Source organism: Thamnophis elegans, chromosome 2 (genome assembly GCF_009769535.1).
Source record: "Thamnophis elegans isolate rThaEle1 chromosome 2, rThaEle1.pri, whole genome shotgun sequence".
NCBI classification, from domain to species: Eukaryota; Metazoa; Chordata; class Lepidosauria; order Squamata; family Colubridae; genus Thamnophis; species Thamnophis elegans.
This window is the reverse complement of record NC_045542.1, coordinates 106,322,653-106,349,834: the sequence shown is the minus strand read 5'-3', so window position 1 is coordinate 106,349,834 and position 27,182 is coordinate 106,322,653. Positions and strand designations below refer to the sequence as shown.

The 27,182-nt window shown below is 35.8% G+C and overlaps 1 protein-coding gene across 1 annotated transcript in view; it reads left to right on the top strand.

Annotated features, from left to right (window-relative positions):
• Positions 1-27,182, top strand: part of PBRM1 (polybromo 1) — a 60,355-nt gene that overhangs the window by 15,398 nt on the left and 17,775 nt on the right. Inside the window, 20 exon segments of the mRNA XM_032209185.1 lie at positions 492-590; positions 982-1,067; positions 2,460-2,555; positions 6,806-6,897; positions 7,116-7,264; positions 7,267-7,334; positions 8,084-8,225; positions 9,052-9,149; positions 10,832-11,108; positions 12,294-12,399; positions 13,751-14,393; positions 14,866-15,077; positions 17,237-17,419; positions 18,206-18,363; positions 19,091-19,357; positions 19,669-19,814; positions 20,224-20,381; positions 20,853-21,036; positions 22,065-22,275; positions 26,732-26,933. Of these exon segments, the coding sequence (XP_032065076.1) occupies positions 492-590; positions 982-1,067; positions 2,460-2,555; positions 6,806-6,897; positions 7,116-7,264; positions 7,267-7,334; positions 8,084-8,225; positions 9,052-9,149; positions 10,832-11,108; positions 12,294-12,399; positions 13,751-14,393; positions 14,866-15,077; positions 17,237-17,419; positions 18,206-18,363; positions 19,091-19,357; positions 19,669-19,814; positions 20,224-20,381; positions 20,853-21,036; positions 22,065-22,275; positions 26,732-26,933 (3,577 nt within the window).

The window sequence follows — 27,182 nt, the reverse complement described above, 5'->3', positions numbered from 1 at the left end:
TTGAGTGAATATTCAGGTGAAGCAGTTTTAAAAAGAGATGAAATTTAAAGCAATACATTTGTTTTCAGGTGATAGATTTCTTAGATTAATTATAACTTTTAATGTACTGAGTTTTAAAATTATATTTATAAATCATGGAAATGTTTAATCTATTGGTATGGATTAACCTATTGACCTGTTGTAAAAAATTACAAAACTTAGGACAAAATTAGCTTAAGAAATTTTTTCCTACCATTGTTTTCTTGTTTTCTGAAAGAACTTATTTAGAGACTATTAGTGACATTTTTCTTAAATTGTTTATTTTTGTTCTTTTAATTTATATGGTAAAATTAATTTTTGTAGTTTTGTTTCTAATTATATATTACTTTATCATAATGTTTGTATAGATAATGTAAATGACAGAAAAACTCTGAAGTTCAGAGAGCAAAGTTTTAAATCATACATATTAAATAAGAAAAAAAATCAATTTTTTAATCTGCTTTTACTTGTAGAATGGGAGCTATAAAAGCATTCATGCAATGACCAAGGATATAGATCTATTAGTTAAAAATGCCAAAACTTATAATGAACCAGGATCTCAAGTATTCAAGGTTGGTTAAAAGAGTTATTTGGTTAATGTAGAAACAAGATAAAACTTTGATTCCAGTTACAATTTAAGAATACATTTCTACACACTGTATGGATTAAATGAAATTAAATGATAGTGGACCTTATTTTTAAAATATACATAAATATGATTATGGCTTTCACATAACATTTCTTACCAATGAATTGTACCAACTTTAATAGAGTCCATACAATTTGCAGCATTACATGCTAACAATAAGGTCAATATGTAGAAATGTTTTGGCCAATATGTCACAAGTTGAATCAAAGCTTAGTTTTAGCCCAAACTTGTTTGTTATTTTGATTATATATATATATATATTTATATATATATAAAACTTCATTTAAAGATTCCTTTTTTATTTCCTTTAACAGGATGCAAATGCAATAAAGAAAATATTTAATATGAAAAAGGCAGAAATTGAGCATTCAGAACTAACTAAATCAAGTCTCCGAGTCAGGTATTGTAAGCAGAATAGAAATATAGAAAGGTATTGATATTTTCTTTTTTAGTTAAGATTTTAACTTTTATGTGTTAAATATTAAAATTATCTGTAGCACAATTGTGGAGAAATAGTGAAGTTCTTTAAAATGTCTATTAAAGAATATGTCACAGTATTATGATCTGATGCAAGATCTGATTTAAGATTATATTAAGCAGACATGACATCACATGCTTCTTAATTTGAAGAATTTAATCTACAGTTCAGGATAGTGAAGATTTGTGTTACTATTTCTTAGTTTAGATTTTTTTTTAAAAAAATAGGAATCATGGAATATTAAATCCTCCTATTATTAGGACTATGCATAGCATTCAAATAAAGTGTATTTGTAATGTATAGGAGTAGCACATTGCAGAAGCCTGACAGACAATATGGCTGTTTTAATAATTTGCTTGTGCTCTCATATGTTGCAATGCATGACTGAAATGCTTTACACACTCCTAATCCTCTTTTCATAGGCTTCAACTTTCTTAGTGAATTTATGTCTAGATTTCCCATATATTCTATATCTATATACTGGCTGGGTAATTCTGGGAATTAAAGTTCATACATCTTAACGTTTACTGAGATTGAGAAATACTGGTTTATATTATGTGGTCAAAGTTGTGTTTACTTGGTTACATTATGAATGAGATCAGAAAAAAAAAATAAAGATGCAAAGTTTTAGGCCTCAAATCCAGAAAATATAGAATTGGAAAACATAATTTAGTTTATATTTTGGGATTTTCTACTTGAGATTTTTTTCTATCCTTTGGGGAGAGGGGGTGTTTTATGTTTTGTATGTTATATAAGCTGGAATTTAGTATTCTTTCGAATTGTTGAACAGATTTGAATACATAAAAAATTGTTCCCTAGCTTTTATATTTATGTTTTATTATGAATGTGAAATAGCTGGGTTTTTTTTATTTCTGTACTGCATAATTTATTTTAAAATTGATCTTGAGGTGTTTTTTATCTTTTTTTTAAATAACTTAGTCCAAAACATCTCAATGTCAATTAAGAGTGCTTTTACTTAATATATATTTGCAATTGGATGTACATTTTCTCTGGAGTTAAAATAACATAGTGTTTAAAACTGAGACTACTGTTTGTCCATGCATACTTCACTCTGAAATCAATTGGATTTACTTCCAATAGATGGAATAATTTAACTTTAAAAATTAGCCCTATTATTATGCCTAAAGTGTACTGATTTTACAAACCTTAGTAACATTCAACCATATATTTACCTGTTTAGTGCAATCTGTTTAGTGCAACTTATATAAAAGAGCTGAATCTTAATTGTGTATTAACTTGGCTTTTTGATGGATTTCTTCTTTTCACTCTGTGGCTTATTTTTTCTCCATGAAGGACTGCAAATCTGACTGCTTCCAAGATAACAAGTCCTTCCTCACAGGGTAAAGGCAGTGTTGTTGATGAAAGAAATACTGCTAATAAATATTACCGGTAAGTCCTTAGTATCTAGCTATAGTTCAATCAGTTAATCTTTTCAGCGGGTGGGTTTACCCCTTAAATATTATTTGTTAGTTTTATATGTATGTAGCAAAAAGTAAGCATTTATTTTAAAAAGCCAGAAGTATGGCTTCATTTGGTAATTTTGATTGAAGTTTTTTAAAACTATATATGGTTTTAATAGATATGTATTAGAAGGGAAGCGAAAGGCAAAGGAGAAAGAGAAAGATACACCCAATTGAATGCAGAATTGCGGAGAATAGCTAGAAAAGATAAGCATGCCTTCTTAAATGAACAGTGCAAAGAAATAAAAAAAAGCAATGGAATAGGGAGACCAGAGAAAATTTTCTTCAAGAAAATTGGAGATATGAAGGCAATGTTTCATGCAAAGATGGGCATGATAAAGGGCCCAAATGGTAGGGACCTAAGAGAGGTAGAAGAGATTAAGAAGAAACGGCAAAATTACACAGAAGAACTATACAAGAATGAGTTAACATCCCTGATAACCACAACGGTGTGGTCACTGACCTAGAGCCAGACATCCTAGAATGTGAAGTCAAATGGACCTTAGGAAATCTGAGCAACAACAAAGCTAGTGGAGGTGACAGTATTCCAGCTAAGCTATTCAAAATTTTAAAAGATGGTGCAGTAAAAGTGCTGAACCCAATTTGCCAACAAATTTGGGAAACTCAACAGTGGCCACAGGATTGGAAAAGGTCAGTTTTTATTCCAATTCCAAAGAAAGGCAATGCCAAAGAATGTTCAAATTATCGCACCATTGCACTCATTTCACATGCTAGTAAAATTATGCTTAAAATCCTACAAGCTAGGCTCCAGCAGTATGTGGATCGAGAACTACCAGAAGTACAGGCAGGATTTCGAAGAGGCAGAGGAACTAGAGATCAAATTGCCAATGTATGCTGGATAGCAATAGCAATAGCAATAGCAGTAGACTTATATACCGCTTCATAGGCCTTTCAGGCCTCTCTAAGCGGTTTACAGAGAGTCAGCATATTGCCCCCAACAATCTGGGTCCTCATTTTACCCACCTCGGAAGGATGGAAGGCTGATGGAAAGCTAGGGAATTCCAGAAAAACATCTACTTCTGCTTCATTGACTATGCTAAACCTTTGATTGTGTGGATTACAACAAATTGTGGCAAGTTCTTAAAGTGATGGGAGTACCAGACCGTCTTATTTGTCTTTTGAGAAACCTATATGCGGGTCAAGAAGCAACAATGAGAGCTGAACACAGAACCACTGATTGGTTCAAAATTGGGAAAGGAGTCTGGCAAGGCTGTATACTGTCACCCTGCCTATTTAACTTATATGCAAACCACACCATGAGAAAACGCAGGGCTAGATGAATCAAAAATTGGCATTAAGATTGCCTGGAGAAATATCAACCACTTCAGTTATGCAGATGATACTATTCTAATGGCAGAAAGTGAAGAGGAACTAAAGATCCTCTTGAAGCAGGAGAGTGCAAAAGTTGGCTTGAAACTCAACATTAAGAAAACTAAGATCATGGCCCTCTCAATTCCTGGCAAATAGATGGGGAAGAAATAGAGGCAGTGACAGATTTTATTTTCCTGGGCTCCAAAATCACCGCAGATGGGGAGTGCAGCCAAGAAATTAAAAGACACTTGCTTCTGGGGAGGAAAGCTATGGCAAATCTAGATAGCATACTAAAAAATAGAGACATCACCCTGCAACAAAAGTGCATATAGCCAAGGCTATAGTTTTCCTAGTTGCTATGTATGTCTGTGAAAGTTGGACCACAAGAAGGCTGAGTGCCAAAGAATTGAGGTCTTTGAACTATGGTGCTGGAGAAGACTGGTGAATCCCTTGGATTGCAAGGCGATCAAACTGGTCAGTCCTAGAGGAGATCAAGCCTGACTACCCTTTAGAAGACTGGATCATGAAGATGAAACTCAAGTGCTTTGGCCACCCTAATGAGAAGGAAGGACTCACTGGAGAAGAGCCTAATGCTGGGGAAGTCTGAGGGCAAAAGAAGAACGGGACAACAGAGAATGAGGTGGCTGGATGAAGTCACTGAAGCAGTAGGCGTGAGCTTAAATGGACTCCAGGGGATGGTAGAGGACATGAAGGCCTGGAGGAACATTGTCTATGCAGTTGCGATGGGTCGGACATGACTTCACAACTAACAACAACAACAACAACAACATGTTGCTTATTATCAAAATTATAATTGCTAGTTAGGAGCTGTCCAGAGTTTAATGTATGATGGGTGGCTATATAAATGTGCTAAACAATAGATGGATGTATAGTTCATATATTATAGGCCTCAGTTTCCTTTAAATATTCTGAATGAGCTCTCTGTCAAGCCACCCACAAGGGAAGGTGCATCTGTACCAGCTTCTAGGTATCTTTCAGATATATGGACCAGCTCCCCAAATTCTGATCAGGAATCATGTAGCTAGAGAACTCCCAATTGCTCCAATTGTTGCTTGTTTACTTGCTTATTTGTTTGTTTTTGTTGGTAGATCTGTATTTTTAAATTATAATCGAAAAGCCAATAGTGTTCTCTTCAAATGAGACATTGTCTTTTCTTTAATTACTATCATCTGTATGCTATGGAACTTTCCTGACAGCTGGAAGGGATGAGGAATATGTGCAATAAACACCTATTGGTTGTGTTATAGAAAAGGCCGTATCAAATTTAACATGAATGTTTCCCTGCAAGGGATTGATATAGTTGTTCTCCTGAATTGAACAAGCCAAGGTTGATACTGACTCAGTCAGTGCAAAGACCAATATTGGGGAAATTAGGGGGACTGTAGGGCATCAGTCCAGATTGTTTAATTGTCTTGCTAGCCTGCTCACTGAACCAAAAGATAAGAGGATGATGGATTATATGCCTTAGTTTGAATCAGAGTTGCCATGTTCCATCAATTAGTAAATTAACCAAATGAACATTGTTAAATTTATAATTGGCACCCTTAATATAATAAATTACAGGTGGCAGATAGGATCTTAGGGGGGAAATCATGTAATAGGTCTGCCTTTCACTTGTTAGTCCCTAAACACCAACAATTATTTTGTCTGTTGCGTGACAATTAACGCAGCAGTTATTGTCATATGAAGATACAGTATTTATAAAGAATTTATAAAACATAAAAGTTAATTGTTTCATTGTTTCTTAAAATAAAGCACAATATATTTGAAAACATCAGGTTTATGATTTTGGTTAGAGTTAACAAACTGAAGTTCCATAATGTAAGAAACAATACAGTATTGCCAAATAGATACTACTAACATGATTCTCCTACAATGTAAACCAGATATATTATTCATGTAAGAATGTCCAGGCTCACCTTTCCTTTTCCTCATTGTTCAAGAAAAAGGGAATGTTCATCTAAATCTAATGCATTTACTTTCTCAGTAGAATTCCCTTTCAGTGGCCCCCTTTTTTAACTAACTCAATAGAAAGTACAGATTTCTCTCAAAGACCAAAGAAAAATACCCATGTCTAGGTATCACTCATGAAGCAATCTGCCAACTTTTTTTTTTGTTCTTCTTTCGTACCACTCTAGGAAGAAAAGAATTGACCAACACTATAATTATGTTGAAATATTGAGTTTGTTTTGGACTAAGTAGCATTTAATATCAAATATACTCCTTTTCCTTTAATGTAGTCTAGCAATAGCATTTAAGAATACTGCCCCAAAAGCTATTGTATTATTTTCTCATCTGGCTTTCAACCTTACATAAAATGAAAATGTCTTCATTTTTAACTTATAAAAGTTGGCACATGTCAGGCCCAAAGCCAAGGAAGACACATCATGATTCTTCCAAGCTAAGTCTCTTGTTGCACATGCACAGATATAATCTTGCCAGATTGAGTACATTATCTGCATCGTAAGCTATTAGGGAGGGGCTGTCTTCACCCTCTTTGTCTGACACATAATATCTTGACTGAGTTGCCTCTTATTATTATGAAATACACCCCCTCCCTCTTGGGAACCCACCATTTTACAGTATGTTAAATTTGCAAGAGACTTCTGGAGAGTCAAAACAATCTTGCATTAGCTCCTGTAAAGCCCAGCATAGAGATTCTGTGTTTATAATAGTAATTTAAAAATTCATAGGAAGAGCTAACCTTCAGTTCTACCTGTATTTGTTATACTGTGCCAGTATAGCTACTATTTTAAAAGTAGATGCTATACTCTCATCATAAGGGGTTTTTCATTTATTTCCTGTCTTTCCTTTAAAAATTCACAGTAACAAAAGAGCTGTCCAAGGCGATCGTTTATCAGCAATAACCATGACACTGCAATATGGATCTGAAAGTGATGAAGATGCTGTTTTAGCTGGTAGGAATTGAAGAAACACTATTCATATCTGCTAAGAATTTTTTTTCTTTGATATTAGAATTTGTTTAAAAATATGAGATATACACTCAAACGTCTTTTTATGAATCAAAATTATTAAATCCAACTCTCAGTTTGGTGCGCTAGTCATATTTAGAACATATGAACAGGGAAAGGAGAAAAATATAGTAACGGCATATATTTCTGTTCGTCATTCCTAGCTGCTGCCCGTTATGAAGAAGGAGAATCTGAAGCTGAAAGCATTGTTTCATTTATGGATACATCCAATCCTCTCTATCAACTTTATGATACAGTTAGAAACTGCCGAAACAACCAGGGTCAACTTATATCGGAACCCTTTTTTTCATTTGCCCTCAAAGAAAAAAATATCCTGATTATTATCAACAAATCAAAATGCCTATTTCATTGCAGCAGATCAGGTAAAATGGTATTCTGCATTTTACATATTTTATGTTTATTTCTACAAATTTGATGTTTCAACAACTGAAAGAAAAAAAAAGTTCTTTTATATACTAAGATACTAACTATGCCATTACCATCAATACCAAAATAATTTTATTTATTTATTTTTTTGATTGATTGATTTTTAAACAATCCAACAATAAATATTCTAAATGCCCAGAATTTTACAGCTAGCTAAATTTAAACAGAGACAAAAATCGAATATGAAATTAGGATTAAATTAACATTTGGGCAAAAATTATTATTTGTAAAAAAATAATGTAATAAGTTTAAAATTATCTAATAAAATTAAATAAAATAATTCTTTGCCTTAGTCATTATTATCTTTATTCATGTTGTAATTATAAGGGAAAATAGTATTGTTTAATAACTAGAAAAACCAATCAGAATTTTATTTTGTAGGCATTTGCAAATGAAACATTGGCATCCAGGCCTTTCAGAACTCTTTCACCATCTCTTTCTCTCTTGACGTCTTCTCTTAGTTTGTATTAAAGTCTGTTGCAAGCCTAGTAATATCAAATAAAGAATGTTGCTTGTAATTTATTTCCTCTTGTGCTGAAGAAATCATTTTGCAAAATTTGTATCTCTTAACCCTCAAGCAGAAATTAAATCTAAAATTGGGGGGGCACTTTAAAGTGCCAAATTCTGCTTTACAAAAAAAAAATGTATTTTTTGCAGCAGTGATAAAATATTGTCTTTTCTATAGAACAAAACTGAAGAATCACGAATACGAAACCCTCGACCATTTGGAATGCGATTTAAACTTGATGTTTGAAAATGCAAAGCGTTATAATGTTCCAAACTCAGCCATTTATAAGAGAGTTTTGAAAATGCAACAGGTTATGCAGGTGAAATTTGTACTCTGTTTCCGCAGTTTATATTCAAAGGAGTTAGCATTTGGTTCATTAATTGTCTAAACTGGCAGAAACTATTGACTCCTCCGTCTACTGGCCAATGTCATCTGGCTACTACCCGGGGGAGGGCCTTCTCTATGGCGGCTCCGGCCTTTGGAACGAGCTCCCCACGAGATTCGGACCCTCACCTCTCTCCAGGCCTTCCGAAAAGCCGTTAAAACCTGGCTGTGTCGGCAGGCCTGGGGTCGATGAGTTCCCTTCCCCTCTCGAATCGTGTGGCTGTTGGTTGTTTTAAATTCCCTTGTACTTTTTTGTTGTAGTTCTTTGTGTTTCCCTTCCCCTCCCTTGGGTTTGTGCGCCGCCCTGAGTCCCGCTGGGAATAGTGCGGCATATAAATAAAATGAACCTTGAACCTTGAACCTTTTAAAATCTTTTTTTCCTAATTAGTAAAGGAAATGTTCCCAATTTTTAAATAAGCCTCATCTTACACATTTTCTCAAGAAAAGGACTTTTAGTGGTCCTACGGTGGTTAATGCTAATAAATCATTGTGTATTTTTACACAATGTGGTAAAATGTGTGTGGTATTTTTACGCATAAAGTTTTCACTTAATTCATTTTTCTAGAATGGTTTATTTAGGTAGGTCCAATATTTAATGTTTTCCCATGATACAAATGAACTAGACATGCTTTACTTGAAACTGTTCCTCAGTGCATGAAACTGATATTTTTATCCTTGCAGAATGAATGTAGCTGTTTATTATTGATGGATTTCCGCATATTCAGTGATGTGAATTGAATCTATGATTGGTTATATTTTAGGCAAAGAAGAAAGAACTAGCTAGAAGAGATGAAATTGAGGATGGAGATAGCATGATATCTTCTGCCACATCAGATGCTGGGAGTTCAAAAAGAAAAAGGTATTTGTACTAGTATATAGTATACGAATGTGTTTGGGACAACAGTAGGTTTTTTTAACTCTCAGTTATTCTCATCAAATATCTCATCAATAATGTCTTTAAGACAAAAAAATGCATAGTTTAATTGTCTGCTATATCCTGTTGAAATTTTGTATAATCTTTACTTTGAAACACAATACATAATTCTGAGAAATGTAATTTATAGAACTATGCAAAGTATTAGAAAGAGATCCTTAGTTCTTTTTTTAAAATGACACAAACAAATCAATTTTTTTAGAAACACTAACATAATTATGTCCTTTGAAAATCTGCTACAATTACTTCAGAAGCTAAACCTGCATAATTGTATGTGCACAACATCTTTGCTATATAAGTGTTGTCTGTGCACAAACGCACGCATGCGTGCGCGCACACACACACACACAGCTTTCAAAGCAGCCATGAAAGTCTTACAAAGAATTGTACTTACTTAACTTTAAATTGATGCATGTGGCTGCTAATCTGGCAAATGTGACTGTGGGTGGCTAACAACATATTAAAACAATTTTTTTTAAAAAATGTCAAGAATGAAGAAAAACCAGTAATGGTCATTGAGGACAAACCTAAACAAAACAATTAACAGAGACCTTTCATCTGGCCATCCCACCCCAAGAACCCCAGGTGTTGCACATCCAAGTCCTCAATGCTTTACAAAAAGCCAGCAGGGCCAGAACAATCTGATCTGAGGAAGTTTGGCAAATGGTGCAACTGGTTCCATAAGAGGGGGTAGTTTGCAAATAACCATGTCCTATGCAATGGTGGGACTTCTAGGGAACAACTAGTACCTTGAATGCCACTGGAAAGTACACTGAGATCCACTGTAGGTTGTGGAACAGAAGTGTAAAAAAGTACCAAGATGTGCCTATAATTGCCCACTCTGTTGTTGTAGTTTCCAGATGGCCTTCATGGGCAACTCTGCGTAGAATGCATAACAATGAATCTGCTTAGGAGATGATTATGGCATGAGTGATTATGAATGTCCCATTTCAGGAATGGGTGCAATTGACAGATAAAATGAATTGTCCTACTGGGCATGGGTGCCACCTGGTCTCAGGATAGAAGCTATGAATCCAGAAGGAGTCCTAAAATTGTCTGGGTTCTTTTTTGTTTATTCTTGGGAACCATTTCTTCATTGTTATTTAGATGTTCAGTTCAGTCTTAAATTTAAAATCTTAGATCTTCACTGACGATATGCTTCAGGCTTCTTAAAAGTCTGAGTGATGATTTCAGGTAATTAGAAAATAAGATAATGGTTCCTAGAAAGAAAGAAATATGATGTTAAGATTGCTATTCTGGGTTAATGTATCAGAACAGCAAGCTTTGTTTAAATAAACCTGCATCTCTAAAAATTGGCTATGTAAATCTAATCAACTTTGTCAAGAAAGTCACACAATATAAAATTTCAGTAGAGGTTATTAAGCTATTAAATCTCTGGTCCTTTCTTTTTTCCATTAGACCTTTTTACTTTGCAACATCCAATCTGGGTCAGTCCTTTTTACTTTCTTTATTCATTTATTCATGCATACATACTCTAGATAATATATAATCTAATAAATAGATTTCCACAGAAGAAAACAGCAAATGATTCTGATTTCATAGACCAAGATTAAAATAGTCTTTCTCTCTCTCTTTAAACTGAACAGTAAGAAGAATATAAAGAAACAGCGCATGAAAATCTTATATAATGTTGTTCTTGAAGCACGAGAACCTGGAACAGGCCGAAGGCTGTGTGAGCTGTTTATGGTGAAACCTTCAAAAAAAGACTATCCAGATTATTACAAAATTATTTTGGAGCCAATGGATTTAAAAATAATAGAACATAATATCCGTAGTGACAAATATGTTGGAGAAGAAGCTATGATAGAAGATATGAGGTTAATGTTTCGAAATGCGAGGCATTATAATGAAGAAGGCTCACAGGTATATCAGAAGGAAAGATATTTTAAAAGTTATCCATATTTCCCTTAGCTTACTCTGTAAATTACCATAAATAAAACCTATCTTGGAATTTTATTATATGAATTTCACAATATTTTTCATACTTGTGTAGGCTCCTTGTATAGGTTTTGTTCAAAGCTGCCTTTTTTAAACATCTCAGCAATGAGGGTTTTTTTTTTTTAGCAAAGGATAGGATACAAATGGTTGCAGTTACTAGGGTTGTTTAGTCCTTTAGAAATAATTCTCAGTCTATTGCATCAGATTACAGTTTGCAATAAAATTATTGCTTGATAATAATCAGTTTATCATGCTGATACAGAAATAATAGATTACAGTGGTACCTCGGTACTCTTCATTAATTGGTTCCGGGAGGTGCAATGAGTACCAAAAACGATGAGTACTAAGCAGATTTTTCCTATAAGGAATAATGTAGTGAGTCACATAACAGCCGACACTAACAAGTTCTAGCTTGTGTGGTGAGAACCAAATCAACGGTAAGTACCGCATCAAAATGCAGTTTCAAAGCAGTTGAGTAGCATGGTACCACTGTACCAACCAGGCTATTTGTTACTAGCAATTTTACCTGCATGAACTTTTAAATGCTATCCTTCTTTAAAAGGCAGATTAATATCAGATTTGATGGACTATTTAGCTTTTCTTCTCATTGGTCCTGAATCATTCAGTACTGGCATTGGGTATTTTAACAAAAGGATTAAAACAAGTTCCTATCTACTTTTTTACATTATATGTAACTTTGTAATATTTTTTAGAGTATGAAATAATCAGTATTACATGTGAACATGGAACATAAGAATCTGATAAATAAGATTTTGGAGTGAGCCTCTAAATCTCAATTAAGAAAAGGCCTTTCACATTATACATACTTATTCTAGAAAGATGCCCTTAGATTTACATTTAGGGCTATAGTGGGCCTACCTGCTGCCAATTTCTTAGTACAATTTAAGGAATAATACTTTAATCCTTAAATATATTATAAATAGTTATTAATCAGCCTTCTGGCCATTACCATTTATGCCATTAATGGATATGTACACCAGTGCTAGCTAACACACCAGGCTCACATGGTTAAAAAGCATATTTACATATAAATTTGTTGCTTTATACATTTTTATTATGAATTAATTTTAATTTTTTGATGATTAATAGGTTTACAATGACGCTCATATTTTAGAGAAAATTCTTAAAGAAAAAAGAAAAGAATTGGGACCTCTGCTTGAAGATGATGAGATTGCTTCCCCTAAATTAAAGTTAAGTAAGTAATACTTGTGAATTTTCATTTGAATAGGTGATGTTTATACTGTGGATAGAAAACTTGTTGAATTACTGAAATAGGTTATTCAAAATACAAACTGAATATACTCTAAAACTTTTGCTTACTTTTTAAATATAATCAAGAAAGATGCATAAACAGCAATAGCACTTAGACTTATATACCATTTCACAGTGCTTTATAGCCCTCTCTAAACGGTTTATAGAGTCAGCATATTGTCTCCAATAATCTGGGTCCTCATTTTCCTGACCTTGGAAGAATGGAAGGCGGGGGAATCTTGAGCCAGTCAGAATTGAACTCCTGGCAGTGAGCAGTAAGTCAGCCTGCAATACTGCATTCTAACCATTGCGCCACCATGGCTGTTGAGTAAATGAGCATTATTGCTCATTCATTTTTTGTTATTTATGAATCTTTCTCAATTATATTGAATTTTTGCTTGGTAATCTTTTGCTTGTTTATAAATCTTTCTCAATTATAGTGAAGTGTTTACAGTATTAGGATCCTAATAATAGTGAATCTCACAGTATTCTAATAATTTGATCCAAATAAACTACATGTATTAAATTCATATGCTAGATTTCTGGGACATAAGACATTCTAACAGCTAATGTTAGATTAAGGCAATGATGGACAATAATCCAGCCTTCTAAGATTTCAGGTAAATGATGTCTTCCAGAAACCCAACTTCTCCCATTCTAATCCTTGAAAACTTGCAAAATGCCCTAAAATGAGGCAAGACTCTAATGCACTTTTGAGATTTTAGGGAAATACATTAGAGTGATATTTATAAAGAAGTAATTATTATTACAACTGTGTTTTGTTTTAATTTTGTAGAATCATATTTTGCTTTAATAGCATTTACTGTAAGCCTTTAATACTGAACATGGCTTTAGTTAGTAATATAAATTGTTAATGATTCAGAGTTAAATATTAGTACTGCATTTTATACTTAGTGATCAGTGCCATGACCCAGAAGTTTCTAATGTTTATGAAACAGGACTCATAATAAGTTTTAGCCTTATTTTTTTGTGCAGTCACAAAATTGTATGTAATGAAGAATCTCCAGATGTGGCAATACTTATCTGTTAAATTCCTGTGGTTGTGATGTCTAACAAGTATGCCTTTTACTTTTGACAAAACTAACCTGACCCTTGTAATATTTTTTCTCCCACTACTTTGAATGTACCATGTCATGTGTTCCACTGTGAGGGAACATTCAGAGTATGTTGAAAAGTATAAAAAGTCTTATCAGTTAGATCTGTCTGGTCAGAAATCCTATTAATATTTGAGCAACCAATATTGCAAATGGCAAAATTTAGTTTTATCTCCCTAGGTAGAAAAACTGGCATCTCTCCTAAAAAATCAAAATATATGACTCCAATGCAACAGAAGCTTAATGAAGTATACGAAGCTGTGAAGAACTATACAGATAAACGAGGTAGAAGACTCAGTGCTATTTTTCTACGACTTCCATCACGGTCAGAGCTTCCTGATTATTATCTGACAATTAAAAAGCCAGTTGATATGGAGAAAATAAGAAGTCACATGATGGCCAACAAATATCAGGATATTGATTCTATGGTTGAAGATTTTGTAATGATGTTTAATAATGCCTGCACTTACAATGAACCTGAATCCTTGATTTACAAAGATGCACTTGTGCTACATAAAGTTTTGCTTGAGACTAGAAGAGATATAGAAGGGGATGAAGATTCTCATGTCCCAAATGTAACTCTGCTGATTCAAGAACTTATCCATAACCTTTTTGTCTCTGTAATGAGTCACCAGGATGATGAGGGGAGGTGCTATAGTGACTCTTTAGCTGAAATTCCTGCTGTTGACCCCAGTTTCCCAAACAAGCCTCCTTTGACTTTTGACATCATACGAAGAAATGTAGAGAATAACCGCTATAGAAGATTGGATTTGTTCCAAGAGCATATGTTTGAAGTACTGGAACGCGCAAGGAGAATGAACCGGTAAGTAGTACTTTACGTTTGCTGTGACTATGACTAAAATAAAGAAAAGCCCTTTTTATAATAAAGCATTTGCAAGATGTGGGACAAGATTGATTTATAAATGGTTGTGAATTTTGTTTTTAATTTTTAAAGGCCTTTGAAGGTTTTACATGATGTCTATTTTGTGTGCAAACGTTGATTAAAAAATAGACACTGTCATTCTGATTGGAATTTTCTTGTGACATTTAGATTACTGTAATATCACTTAAAATAATATGTACATTTAGTTCTAGATGTTCCTCAGTAATTTAAATGTTTTTTTTTAAAACTATTTAGATTGTAGGTTTTTTATTTCATTTCATTTTGACATTTCTCATTACATCCAAAGCTGGACCCAAAAGGCAGCAGATACGAATAATATTTATAATGTGTTCATGCTCAAGTTATTACATTTTATAGGTTAGCATTTTACATATTATTCTTTTCCTTAAAGGACGGATTCAGAGATTTATGAGGATGCTGTGGAACTTCAGCAGTTCTTTATCAAAATCCGTGATGAACTCTGCAAAAATGGTGAGATCCTGTTATCACCAGCCCTTAGCTACACTACTAAACATCTACATAATGATGTAGAAAAAGAGAAGAAGGAAAAACTTCCCAAAGAAATGGAAGAGGACAAACTTAAAAGAGAAGAGGAGAAGAGAGGTAACTGTATGGTGTATATCATGACACTTCTATTGACGTATAATCATTTATAAGGGGGAGATTGGATAAAGATTGATTTCTATTATCAATATAATTTACAAAATGGGCCCTGTAGAATAAAGAATAATAAATTAATTTTAAATGTAGGGGAGTCTCTCTCAAAAAAATCCTGTCTTTATAATTCAGTCTCATTTACCTTCAGATTTTGATAGCAAGAATGTCAGTGTATATAATTTTTAGTGTAAGGCAAACAGTATTATGGAATATAGATTATTCTGCAGATATTTTCAAACTTTTAATAGAATCTTCCCTAAAAAAAATATTTGAAAGAATATGACAGTTAGTGAGGAAGTCAGCATCAACATTTGTGGTATTTCTTTGTTAGTGGTATTTCACAGTAACATATTTAATATTGGTTGATTTGACAGACACTTTTTTGCAGCTTCAATAACTCGGCTTCTTCAAATAGCTGTACAGAAGATAACAATTTTGTATGAAATTGTTTGTATAACTTCAGATAGCTTCTCTATATTATCTATTTGGATAGTATATCAGTAAGACCACAACCTGACTTAAGGCTAGATTTTGGAGTTCAGGTTTTCTTACTGTGTTGGATTTATGTAAGATTAGATATGCAGAGTAGATTACAACAGGGAAATAATTGAACTAAATTTATTTTGGTAAATATACTGTAGAAGTTAAGATATTAGGCTAGTTCCTCAGGCACAAAGCCAGCAGGATGACCTGGGGCCAGTCACTTTCCTTCAGTCCTAGGAAGGAGGCAATGGCAAAAACACTTCTGAAAAACTTTGCTAAGAAAATTCCAGGAACTTTGTCTAGGCAGTCTTCAAGAATCTGACATAAATGAACAAAAGAAAAATAAATAGAATACGTTTAACTTTCCATTAATATTTATGACTGTATTAACTGACATTTTGCTAATGCTATTTAGAATGACAAAAGAATATATTGTGGTATAAGTGTTTGCAATTACATGCAACTTTCCCTGTTCATATTGCCAGTACAACACTATAAATAAAGAGGTAATTTATTGTATTTTTATTAGAGGAACAAACAGGCTTAACGTGAAAGCAATATGTTCATGTTGATATTTTAATAGTAATATAAGCTATATTAGATAGCTTATATAATAAACTTACAGCTTATAACAAATATAGCTTCTATATTATTGTTACATTTATGTTGCTAAGTGAGAAATTTGTTAAATGAGTTTTGCCTTATTTTACGACTTTTCCCACCACATTTGTTAAGTGAATTATGGCAGTTCTTACATTAGTAACACAGTCGTTAAGTGAATCTGGTTTCCCCACTGACTTTGCTTATCAGAATGTTGCAAAAGAGGATGACATGACTCCAGGACATTGCAACCATCATAAATGTGAGTCATTTATCAAGCATCCGAATGTAACTCATGTGACCATGGGGATGCTGGAACCATCATAAGTGTGAAAAAAGGCCATAAGTCATTTTTTCAGTCCCGTTGTAACTTCAAACGGTCACTAAGTGAACTGTTGTAAGTTGAAGACTACTTGGATTGCTTAAGATGCCTAGTGTAAGTGGTAAATGTTGGATATGGGTCCAGCACTTAAATCTCAACTAAGCATAAATTGATTTTGAAACAGTTATTAATCATTAGCAATAGCAATATAGCAATAGCAGTTAGACTTACATACCGCTTCATAGGGCTTTCAGCCCTATCTAAGTGGTTTACAGAGTCAGCATATTGCCCCCCAACAACAATCCAGGTCCTCATTTTACCCACCTCGGAAGGATGGAAGGCTGAGTCAACCCTGACCCTGAGCCGGTGAGATTTGAACTGCTGAACTGTAGATAGCAGTCAATCTAGTAGATTAGTCCAATCTACTTCAAAAAGCTCTTTGGATAAAATGAGAACACACACAAACACACACACACACACACACACACACCATGTATATTACCTTGAGTTTGTGGAGATAAAGTAGGATATAAATATACTAAACAAATAAAAAGAAATTTGTTGAATAAAGCTTTTCAAGAAAAAGACTATCCAGCACCCCGAAAGGCAGCACACATAATATTGCAAAGTAAAGAGTTCTGTAATCCCTTAAACTGAGTAGAAATAATTTCCCATGCTTTGTTGTATGTTGCATAAGAAGCTGAAAAGAGTGAAGATACTTCTGGAGGATCAGGACTATCTAATTTACACAGAACATACAGCCAAGATTGCAGCTTTAAGAACAGCATGTACCATGTTGGAGATTATGTATATGTTGAACCGGCAGAAGCTAATTTACAACCTCATATAGTCTGCATAGAACGATTGTGGGAAGATTCAAATGGTAAGGAGTGTTAGTTTTTGTAAAACTTTTAAAGATTTTTTTAAAAAAACCAAGCAAGTACTGTATATATACTTTGATTTCCGAACGATAACTAAAATTTAATCATACAGAACCGAGGACAGCATATCCCATCAGTAATTTTATAATTTGAATATCTGGCACTATTCAAATAATAAAGTTCCTTGTATGATTGTTAAGACTCTGTCATGAGGTTAATATAGTAGATTGATGGATTTTGAAATATTTCAGAACAAAAAACCATTGTCTGGGCATCAGCGGATCCTTCATTTTTTATTCCTTTGGAGTGGTTCAGAGAGACAACTCCACCTGATTTCATTTCATATTCCCCTTTTGGCATGAAGAGGAGATTGTTATTGTCAAATTCTGAATGATTGATATAGTTTCCTGTTGCCGCTCTCTTTAGCATCACTGATAAACAATAACCTCCTTTTTTTAACTTGAGTTCCTTCACAGGAAACATCATTCATTCATTCATTCATTCATAAAATTAAATGTAGTCAAGTATTATTTCTTTTAAGGTGGGTGCAGGCCTCAAAAGTTGTCTACTTTTTTTCAAATTCATCAAAATACTTTGAGTGTATTAATTCTGAAGATAACAGACATAAAACAATATATTTCATTGGCTAGATATCTTCTGTGCAAAGCTTCAGACAGCTACCAGAAGAACACTATAATTGTCTAATATAAAGTGACCTTGAAATTATTATGATAGTTTTCTACTATAACTTTATTGTCTGTGCGTGCTAAACTTTCTCTTGTTTTTAGGGGAGAAATGGTTATACGGTTGCTGGTTTTATCGACCAAATGAAACATTCCATCTTGCCACCAGAAAATTTTTGGAGAAGGAGGTGTTTAAAAGCGATTATTACAACAAAGTTACAGTGAGCAAAATTCTAGGCAAATGTGTGGTTATGTTTGTTAAGGTGAGAAGAATCTTACTCTTATATTAATACTGATTTTCTGCTTGCCTCTTACATTTGGGAATGGAACAAATAGGAAAACTGGCCTTGTCATTGTTGCCTACAATTCCTTCTAGCATGACAGTGCTGGGGTTATTTAGCAATATCTGGAGAGTCATAGTATCTCTCTCTATAGAAAGCAAACTGTAAATAGTGTCTAATTTATAGAAGTTAAGACACAAGTGATTAGGGGGGAAATAGTTTATTTGAAGGAAGAGAGAGAGGATAATGGACGCTAGCTCAAGTTTCCAGAATGTAACCGTATCCCTCTAAATAACTAAAACATGTAGGTTTGGAGTGGCTTCTAATACTGTAGTACTAGATTAAACATACTTCAAGGGAAGACCAAGGCTCAGGGATAGGACAGGATAGAATCAGGGAGTGGGGGGTTGGAATCCTTTCTCATTTGTTGGAACTCAACACTGCTATCACCTTGAGAGGCCTGAATTGCAAAAAGCAGACCATTACTCTATTTGATAGTGTTTCAGTAAAACACTGGTCGTTTTCTGCTATCTACATGTCTGTTGACTCAGCCTTTCATCCTTCCGAGGCGGGCCCAGATTGTTTGGGACAATATGCTGACTCTTTAAACTGCTTAGAGAAGGCTGTAAAGCACTCTGAAGCGGTCTATGTCTAAGTGCTATTGCCATTATGTGTATTGCCCTAATTTTCATTTCTTTTTATCTTGCAGGAATATTTTAAGCTATGTCCAGAAAACTTCAGAGATGAAGATGTCTATGTTTGTGAATCACGTTATTCTGCAAAGACAAAGTCTTTTAAGAAAATTAAATTATGGACTATGCCTATTAGTTCTGTACGATTTGTCCCTCGAGACATACCCTTACCTGTGGTTCGTGTTGCCTCAGTGTTTGCTAATACAGACAAAATTGATGAAGAAAAACATACTGAAACATTGGAGGATACCAAAATTGGAGATAGCATTCTTAGTCTTGAAAAGGTATTTATTTAAATGGAATGAGTTATTAAAGTGGGAATGTGAGTGCCTTAAATTTATTTGGAGACAGACAATTCTGGCTTTTTTATAGATTTCCCATATATTTTGATATTTTCATCATTTTTAGAGGCAAAAGCAACGGTAAGTGTATAGAAAAATAAAAGTAATTTACACAGCATATATTGGACATCTCTGGACATTGGTGACCTTGCATAAACATTGCCTCTGGGTGTTGCTGAAGATTTCCAATAAATATTATTCTTTAATATCAGTTGCATCACTTTTCCTAGTTAATAAATATTTCTGTATTTCAGGATAAGGAAGATGTTCCAGTAGACATGTCAAATGGAGAACCTGGCTGTCACTACTATGAACAGCTTTGTTACAATGACATGTGGTTAAAAGTTGGAGATTGTGTCTTCATAAAATCGCATGGTTTAGTCCGACCAAGAGTTGGCAGGTACAACTTTTTTTAAGTAGTACAAATGTATAACAGTGGCTTGTATTGGGGTTGGTCCTCAGCTAACAACGAATGGGATTTGCTTAAAAACTACAACGGAGAGAGCAGGGATTGTCATTGCTAATTGATGCAGTCACATGATGGCCCGCTTTACAACTACATTGCTTAGCAACAAAGATTCTGGCCCCAATTGTGGATGTAAGTTGAGGAATACCTGCAGTTGCAGAAGGTACCACAGCAAAAAGGAATACAACTGTCATATAATGCATTAATATCCTGAAGAAGATATGCCTATGTGGTTGATAGGAATCAACAATTTAATTGCATAGTCGATCAATACATTAAGTGAAAGGAAATGTTAAAATTGAATTTGAAATACTTTGAAGCAGGTTTTTTTCTATCTTTTCAGAATAGAAAAAATGTGGGTTAGAGATGGAGCTGCATATTTCTTTGGTCCAATTTTTATTCACCCAGAAGAAACAGAACATGAGCCAACTAAAATGTTTTATAAGAAGGAAGTATTTTTGAGTAACTTGGAAGAGACTTGCCCGATGACGTGCATTCTGGGTAATTAAACAATAAAATACATTTTATTATTATGTTTCAAATTTTACAGTTTAAAAAATGGTCACTTCCTTACATTAATAAAATTGCTGCAAAATAAAATTATGTAATAATCACATTACTTTAAAAAATAAGTTTTCATTTATTAACAAGAAAGAAGAAATGGACTCTGTAATTCATTTAGCTCTTTTCTAGAGAAGTAACTTTCTGGAATATTGGACAGCTGATACAGTTTTGTGTCTGCATTAAGGATGCTCATTTCGTATCTGTTGAATCAATGACCTTATCAGGAGCTACATGTCATAAACCAATAGTACTGTGCAGCACATATGACATTAGTTGCTGTATTGGCTTCTGGGTTCAACTAATCACCCTGATTGGCCCACACACTTTGATATTTCAAAATTTTCAGACATATTACAAATATGATATACATCTTAATAAAATACAACTATTTATTATCCTCTCTTTCAGGAAAGTGTGCTGTGCTGTCTTTCAAGGACTTTCTTTCCTGTAGACCAACTGAAATCCATGAAAATGATGTTCTGCTCTGTGAAAGTCGCTATAATGAAAGTGACAAACAGATGAAAAAATTCAAGGGACTAAAAAGATTTTCTTTGTCTGCTAAGGTAGTAGATGATGAAATTTATTATTTCAGGTAAAATGTATTTTAATTTTTAAATACAAATAATCTAACAATCTATTTTACAATGGACAAGAATACCTTTTTCCATGCTGCAGAGACTATAGAAATACTGTGGCCGACAATATAACTTTACCTTTCTTCAAGTGAATGGACTGTTCCCTGGATCATGACTCCTCTCTGGTCGTTTATCCAACTAAGAATTATAGAAGTCTAGCAATAGCACTTTTATATACCGCTTCACAGAGCTTTATAGCCCTCTCTAAACGGTTTACAGAGTCAGTCTATTGCCCCCAACAATTTGGGTCCTCATTTTACCCACCTCAAAAGGATGGAAGCGAGTCAACCTTGAGCCTGATGAGATTTGGACTTCCAAATTGCAGGCAGCAGTCAGTCAGCAGAAATAGCCTGCAGTATTGCACTCTAACTTGGCCTACTTCATATGAAGGACACAAAGGATCTGCCTACTTCTCTGAGATAGATAGGCTCAAAAGCCTTCTATGCTGTTCCCAATTCAAAGCAAATACAAGGGATTTTATTTAGAAAATGGTTTATTAAAGATGTGGAAATGGGTGAATAAATTTTAATATAGGCAAATAATGTTGGAAAACCAGGAGTGATATGTTGTGTACCATATGATGGTTGTGTGAAACAGCACGCATTTGCCCACTGGTTTATTTGGAAATTGGGTATGTCAGGAGAAATGTAAAAGTAAGTTGAATGCAGAATGGTGTACTTTAAAAATTTGGGTATTAAGCAAGAAGAGATGGGGTTAAAAATGACTATGGGTGAATTAAAAAATGAGCAGTCACAAAGAGCAAAGGCAGTGTGTGAAGTAGCATTTGGATGCAGTTGAAGCAAAGATGGTCTTCAAGGACAGAAAGATGTGGAGGGGTTAGTGGAAGATACCGATGTAAACTGGACTTAGCTATGTTTCCCTGACCTGGCACTTAGCATTTCTCCAGTTTACTCTTTATTGCTTCTTTCTGTGTTGTAATGAAGAGAAAGAGTGTGTTCAGTAAATATATACATTTTTTTTCTAGAAAACCCATTATTCCACAAAAGGAGCCATCTCCACTTTTAGAGAAAAAAATTCAGCAGCTAGAAGCAAAGTTTGCTGAGTTAGAAGGTGGAGAAGAGGATATTGAAGAGATTGGGGAAGAGGAAGGTGAAGTTGCAGAAGCACCAACAATACCTCAACTGCAGACTCCACACTCCAATGAATTGGACATAATGCCATATACTCCGCCACAGGTAATATGACTTACTAAATCATATTGGCGAAAGGAAGATATTTGTATGAACTGTGTGACAATGTAAGTATGTGTGAGTGATGTGATGTGCTCATGTAATAAATTTATATGGCTACCCAAGCCAGATGCAGGACTGTGAATGGCCAACAGTTTAAAGAATAAAAACATAATAAAAAGAAAACTAAATTTGAAACAACAGAGAAACTTAGCACCCGAGAATGCTCAGTTTAAACAGCCAAGGTCAAGAAACAGGCTCACCCATACTATCAGTGTTCAAAGTTTGATATCAAAGCCAGGTTTTTGGTGCATCGTGAAAAGCCAGCAGGGTTGAGACAAATCTAGTTTCTAGGAGAATAATGTTCCTGAAGAACAGAATGTACCACAGCAGAAAAGCTGCTCTTCCTGAGCCCTGTCAGAGATGGCACTTACGGATGGGCCCTGAACAAACCTCTCCTGCCAGATCTCATAAGACAGGTAGACACCATTGGGGAGAAGCCTTGGCATCAGTCATTATTTACTCCATACAGTTGTATAGACTTGCAACAAATGTAACATCATGGTACTATGAAACATGGCAAATAAATATTCAAATAAAATAAAAATAATAAAGGCAGAATAAAAATAAAAAATAAATTGAAAGGATAATTTATTTTTTATTTTTATTCTGCCTTTATTATTATTTTTAAATAAAACACAAGGCAGCAAACATATCTAATGCTCCTTCTTCCTCCTGTTTTCCTCACAACAACCCAGTGAGGTGGTTTGGGCTGAAAGAGAGTGACAGGCCTAAAATCACCCAGCCAGGTTTTATGCTTAAGGCAGTATTAGTTCTTACTGTCTCCCGTTTTCTAACTGGTGCCATAAACATTTATAACTCTAAAAAAATGCTATATAACTCTTTGGAATAATAAGCAATGCATGTAATCCTAGATTTAAAACCATTTAGTGATCATTCAAAGTTATAATGGCACTGAAAAAAAGTGTCTTATGATCATTTTTCACACTTACAACAGTTGCAGCAACCCCTTGGTCACTTGATCAGAATTCAGATGCTTAGCAACCAGCATGTATGTATGGCAGCTGCAGTGTCCTGGGGTCACATAATCACCTTTTGCAACCTCCTGACAGTCAAAAGTCAACGAGAAAGTCATATTCACTTAACAACCATGTTAACTAACTTAACAACTGCAGTGATTCACTTAACAACTGTGGCAAGAAAGCTTGTAAAATGGGGCAAAATTCCCTGGAAATTTTGGGCTCAGTTGTGGTCATCCATCAAGGCCTATCTGCATCAGATACATTCTTCACGATTGATGGAGACAGCAGGTCAGATAGGGTTAACTCCATCCATTGACCAATAGGGCTGAGTCTACAGTTTATAAAACCATCCTCCGTGCAGCTCCTCCCCAGCTTTAAACTAAGCCAGTTTTGGACTGGATGTATAGTTGACTTTCTCTTATAGATAATTCGGTTTCTTGTAGATCTAAAGTTTAAAAATAGAGAGTTTCCTACCCTCTGCCATCCTTAACATCTCGCAGGCAGAGGGGGTGATTTTGCAGCCTAGGGGCTTTGCCCCATGGTGCTGATTAGCCGTGCGGCTTGGAAAGCTGTTTTGCATGCGTCGGAGCCGTTCTCCTTTAAGAACAGAGCGGTGAAGACTCCTTTGAAGAGCGGAATGGCTCCAATGCGCAGAATTGGCCCAGGGACAAGCCCAAGGGTGGAAACCCTGCGGCCTCTGTCTGCAGCAACTGCCAGTGGTTGCTTTACCTTGCAGGATGTCAGTGATGTTTTTGTTATTAACACGGTGAGAAGCAGGCGCCATTTTAAAGTGAGGGAGGCAAAATGACAGATTATTTTGGCGTGAAGGCAGTGGGTGCCATTTTAAGTGCTTTAATACCAAGGGGCCCTGTTTAACAGCACAGACCTTGAGGGCAGCTGTTTCTTCCACTCAGGTTATGGCTTCCAATGCAGGGGAAGGGGCAGTAGCCTCCCCCCGGGCTTCTTCTCCAGCTGATAGCCCTGTGGCTGGGCCTTCTTCAGCCAAGCCTGCCAGGAAAAGAGGGGTAGCTTCTGACAGATCTGAGGAACCTCCTGCTAAAGCAGCCAAGGCAGCAAAGAAGGGTGGAAAGCGACACCACAAGTCCTCAGTGCACAAGGCTCCTTCTAGCAAGGACAAGCAGGGTGGCAGAGAGAGCCCACATCCATTTCAGATGCTCCCAGTTTCTCCAGGTAGCCCTCCCCCTGCTGATCTTTCTCCAGATTCGGAGGATGCTCCTTCTTCTCTTGCTTCTCCTTCTCAGTTGGGAGATGGAACAGAGGTATTTGATTCCCTTCCTAATGGGGATGAATCCCTTGATGGTACAGGCCCCTCTCCTGAGGCAGATCAGCCCTTTTCCTCCCCGGTGTTTTTGGGGTTTCAACCGACCCCTACTGTAATCCCAGATGTGGCTGCCATTATAGCCTCCGGTGTTGGAAAAGGTATAGCTGTGGGGCTTCAGCACAAGGGATCTTCTAGACACAAATCCAAGCCAGATGGTTCCAAATCCAAGAGTAGGAAAAAGCTTTCCTTAGGGAATGTCCCTTCTGAACATTCAGCGTCTCAGCCTTCCCCATTGGGGGATGAGGAAGAGCAGGGTCCCAGAGATTCAGACCTCTCTGGAGATGAAGATCTGGGCCCAGACCAGCCTGCATTTGTGGGTCTGTTTAAGCCCACTCTGTTTTGCTCCTTATTGTTTAAGAAGATAGCGGGTTTCAAATCTTCTCCAGCCCCCAAGGCTACCGTGACTGAATCAGGAGATTCTGAGGATCTGCTCTTTCTGGAGCCTACAGTGGAGAAGGAAGTTGTTCCGAGAATCTTCATCTTCAGTCCTGGCTTGATTCCTTTGCCCAATGCCCTAGATAAATGGCTGTACAATGTAGGCCCAGCCCTAGTCAAGGCTCGAGCTCCCTTCTATAGACCCTCTGGTGGTGGCACTAGTCTTCTCCAACGCAGTGGCTAGCACTCCTGAGGATTCTCTCAAACCAGAAGACAAGTGTCTTAAACTAACGCTTGTCAAGGACACCAGGCCTGGGCTATTCGAGCCTCCACCTCCGCATTGTTTTTAAGCAGGTCTGCTCTCCTTTGGCTTAAGCAACTACAGGGCAGAATTCCCAACAGAGATTCCAGGGCCCATCGAGATATTAATAAATTGAAAGCAGCACTAGAATTTTCAGCTGATGCTGCACTCAATGCTGCATGTTTTGCTTCTAAAGCAATTGCTTCCACCGTTACTTCCATGCGCTTGTTGTGGCTTAAGCATTGGCAAGCTGATGCCAGGGCCAAGTGGAGGCTAACTTCATCTCCTTTCTCGGGGGAATGTCTCTTTTGGGCCCCATTAGAGCCCTTATTAGTAGAGTTGAAAGACAAGTGTAATGTCCTTCAATTGACCTTTCTCAATCTGGACAGCCGGAAATCTACCTTCTATCGATGCCCGCCCTTTTGGGGGTTTGGACCGGGGGGTTTCTCCAACCCTCATCCACAGCGTCAGTCTCAGTCTCAACAAGGTCCTAATCAGCAGCAGGATAGATCCAACAAAACTTTCCAGAGCTACCCATCAAGAAAGTCTTTTAGAGGGGGTTTTAACTGGTCCTACAGATATTAAAAGTGACTATGTGGAGGATGTCCCGATATGGGGCCATCTGTGTTCGCTGAGCGATAGGAAGACATAATAACAGATGTATGGGTGCTGAGGACCATCAGGTGGGGTCTGTCCCTAGAGTTTCTCTCCAATCCTCCGAGGCTTTTCATTCTGTGTCGTGTCTTGGGATATTCAAAAAAGATGGCTGGAGGTCATTTGCCATCTTCTACAGGTCAGGCCATTCAAGTTGTGCCCAAGGACCAAGAACAGCAGGGGTTCCATTCCTCTGTGTTTGTGGTGCCAAAAGTCTCAGGGGGCTGGAGACCGATTCTAGATCTCAAAGTGTTGAACCGATTCATCGTTTATCGACGGTTCAAGATGCAAACTGTAGACTCAGCCCTATTGGTCACTAGACGGAGTTAACCCTATCTGACTGCTGCCTCCACCTGCAGTGAGAATGAACGTATCAGGTAAGTACCAACGCCCATTCCAGCTTACGAAGATTCTGCTGCTTAGGAGGTAGAGCCAATAATTTATCATAACAACCAGGGACCCTACGTGGCCTCTGTGTTTTTTCTCATTTTAATTTTTTTGTGACTTAAGAATTTACAGAAAGTTTCAAATTCATTATAAAGTATGCGATACATCCTTATAGCTATCCTACAGCTTATAGCTCACATACAGTTGTGATCAAGGTCGGGTGATCTACTCATAATAAATTTGAAGCACTTCCATAATGATCAAAATAGCCAATCTTAAGGCAGTGTGCAAATTGATTAAATAAATACATCTGAATTTTTCTATACATTTAAGGCAATCTCTCTTTTTTTTCCTTTATAGTCCACTCCGAAGTCTATCAAAGGCAATGTAAAAAAAGAAGGCTCTAAAAGGAAGATCAATATGAGTGGATACATCTTGTTTAGCAGTGAGATGAGAGCTGTTATTAAAGCTCAGCATCCAGATTATTCCTTTGGAGAACTCAGCAGACTGGTTGGAACAGAGTGGAGAAATTTGGAAGCCTCCAAGAAAGCAGAGTATGAAGGTAAATCTAAAACAGAAAAAGGTGCAATGTCTAAAACAGGCAAGTCCAATTTCTGTCTTGAAAACTTAAACAGGTGAATGATTACAGCCTGAGGTGCCCATAATAAATTAGATACATTAGTGGTACTGAAACTTACAGATGGGTTTGGAAATTAGAAAAGCAGAAGTAATAGAACCAGAGACCTGAATTGGAGAATATTAAAGAAAACGGTTTTGAAAAAAAATGAGATTAAAAATTGAAAAGGAGACC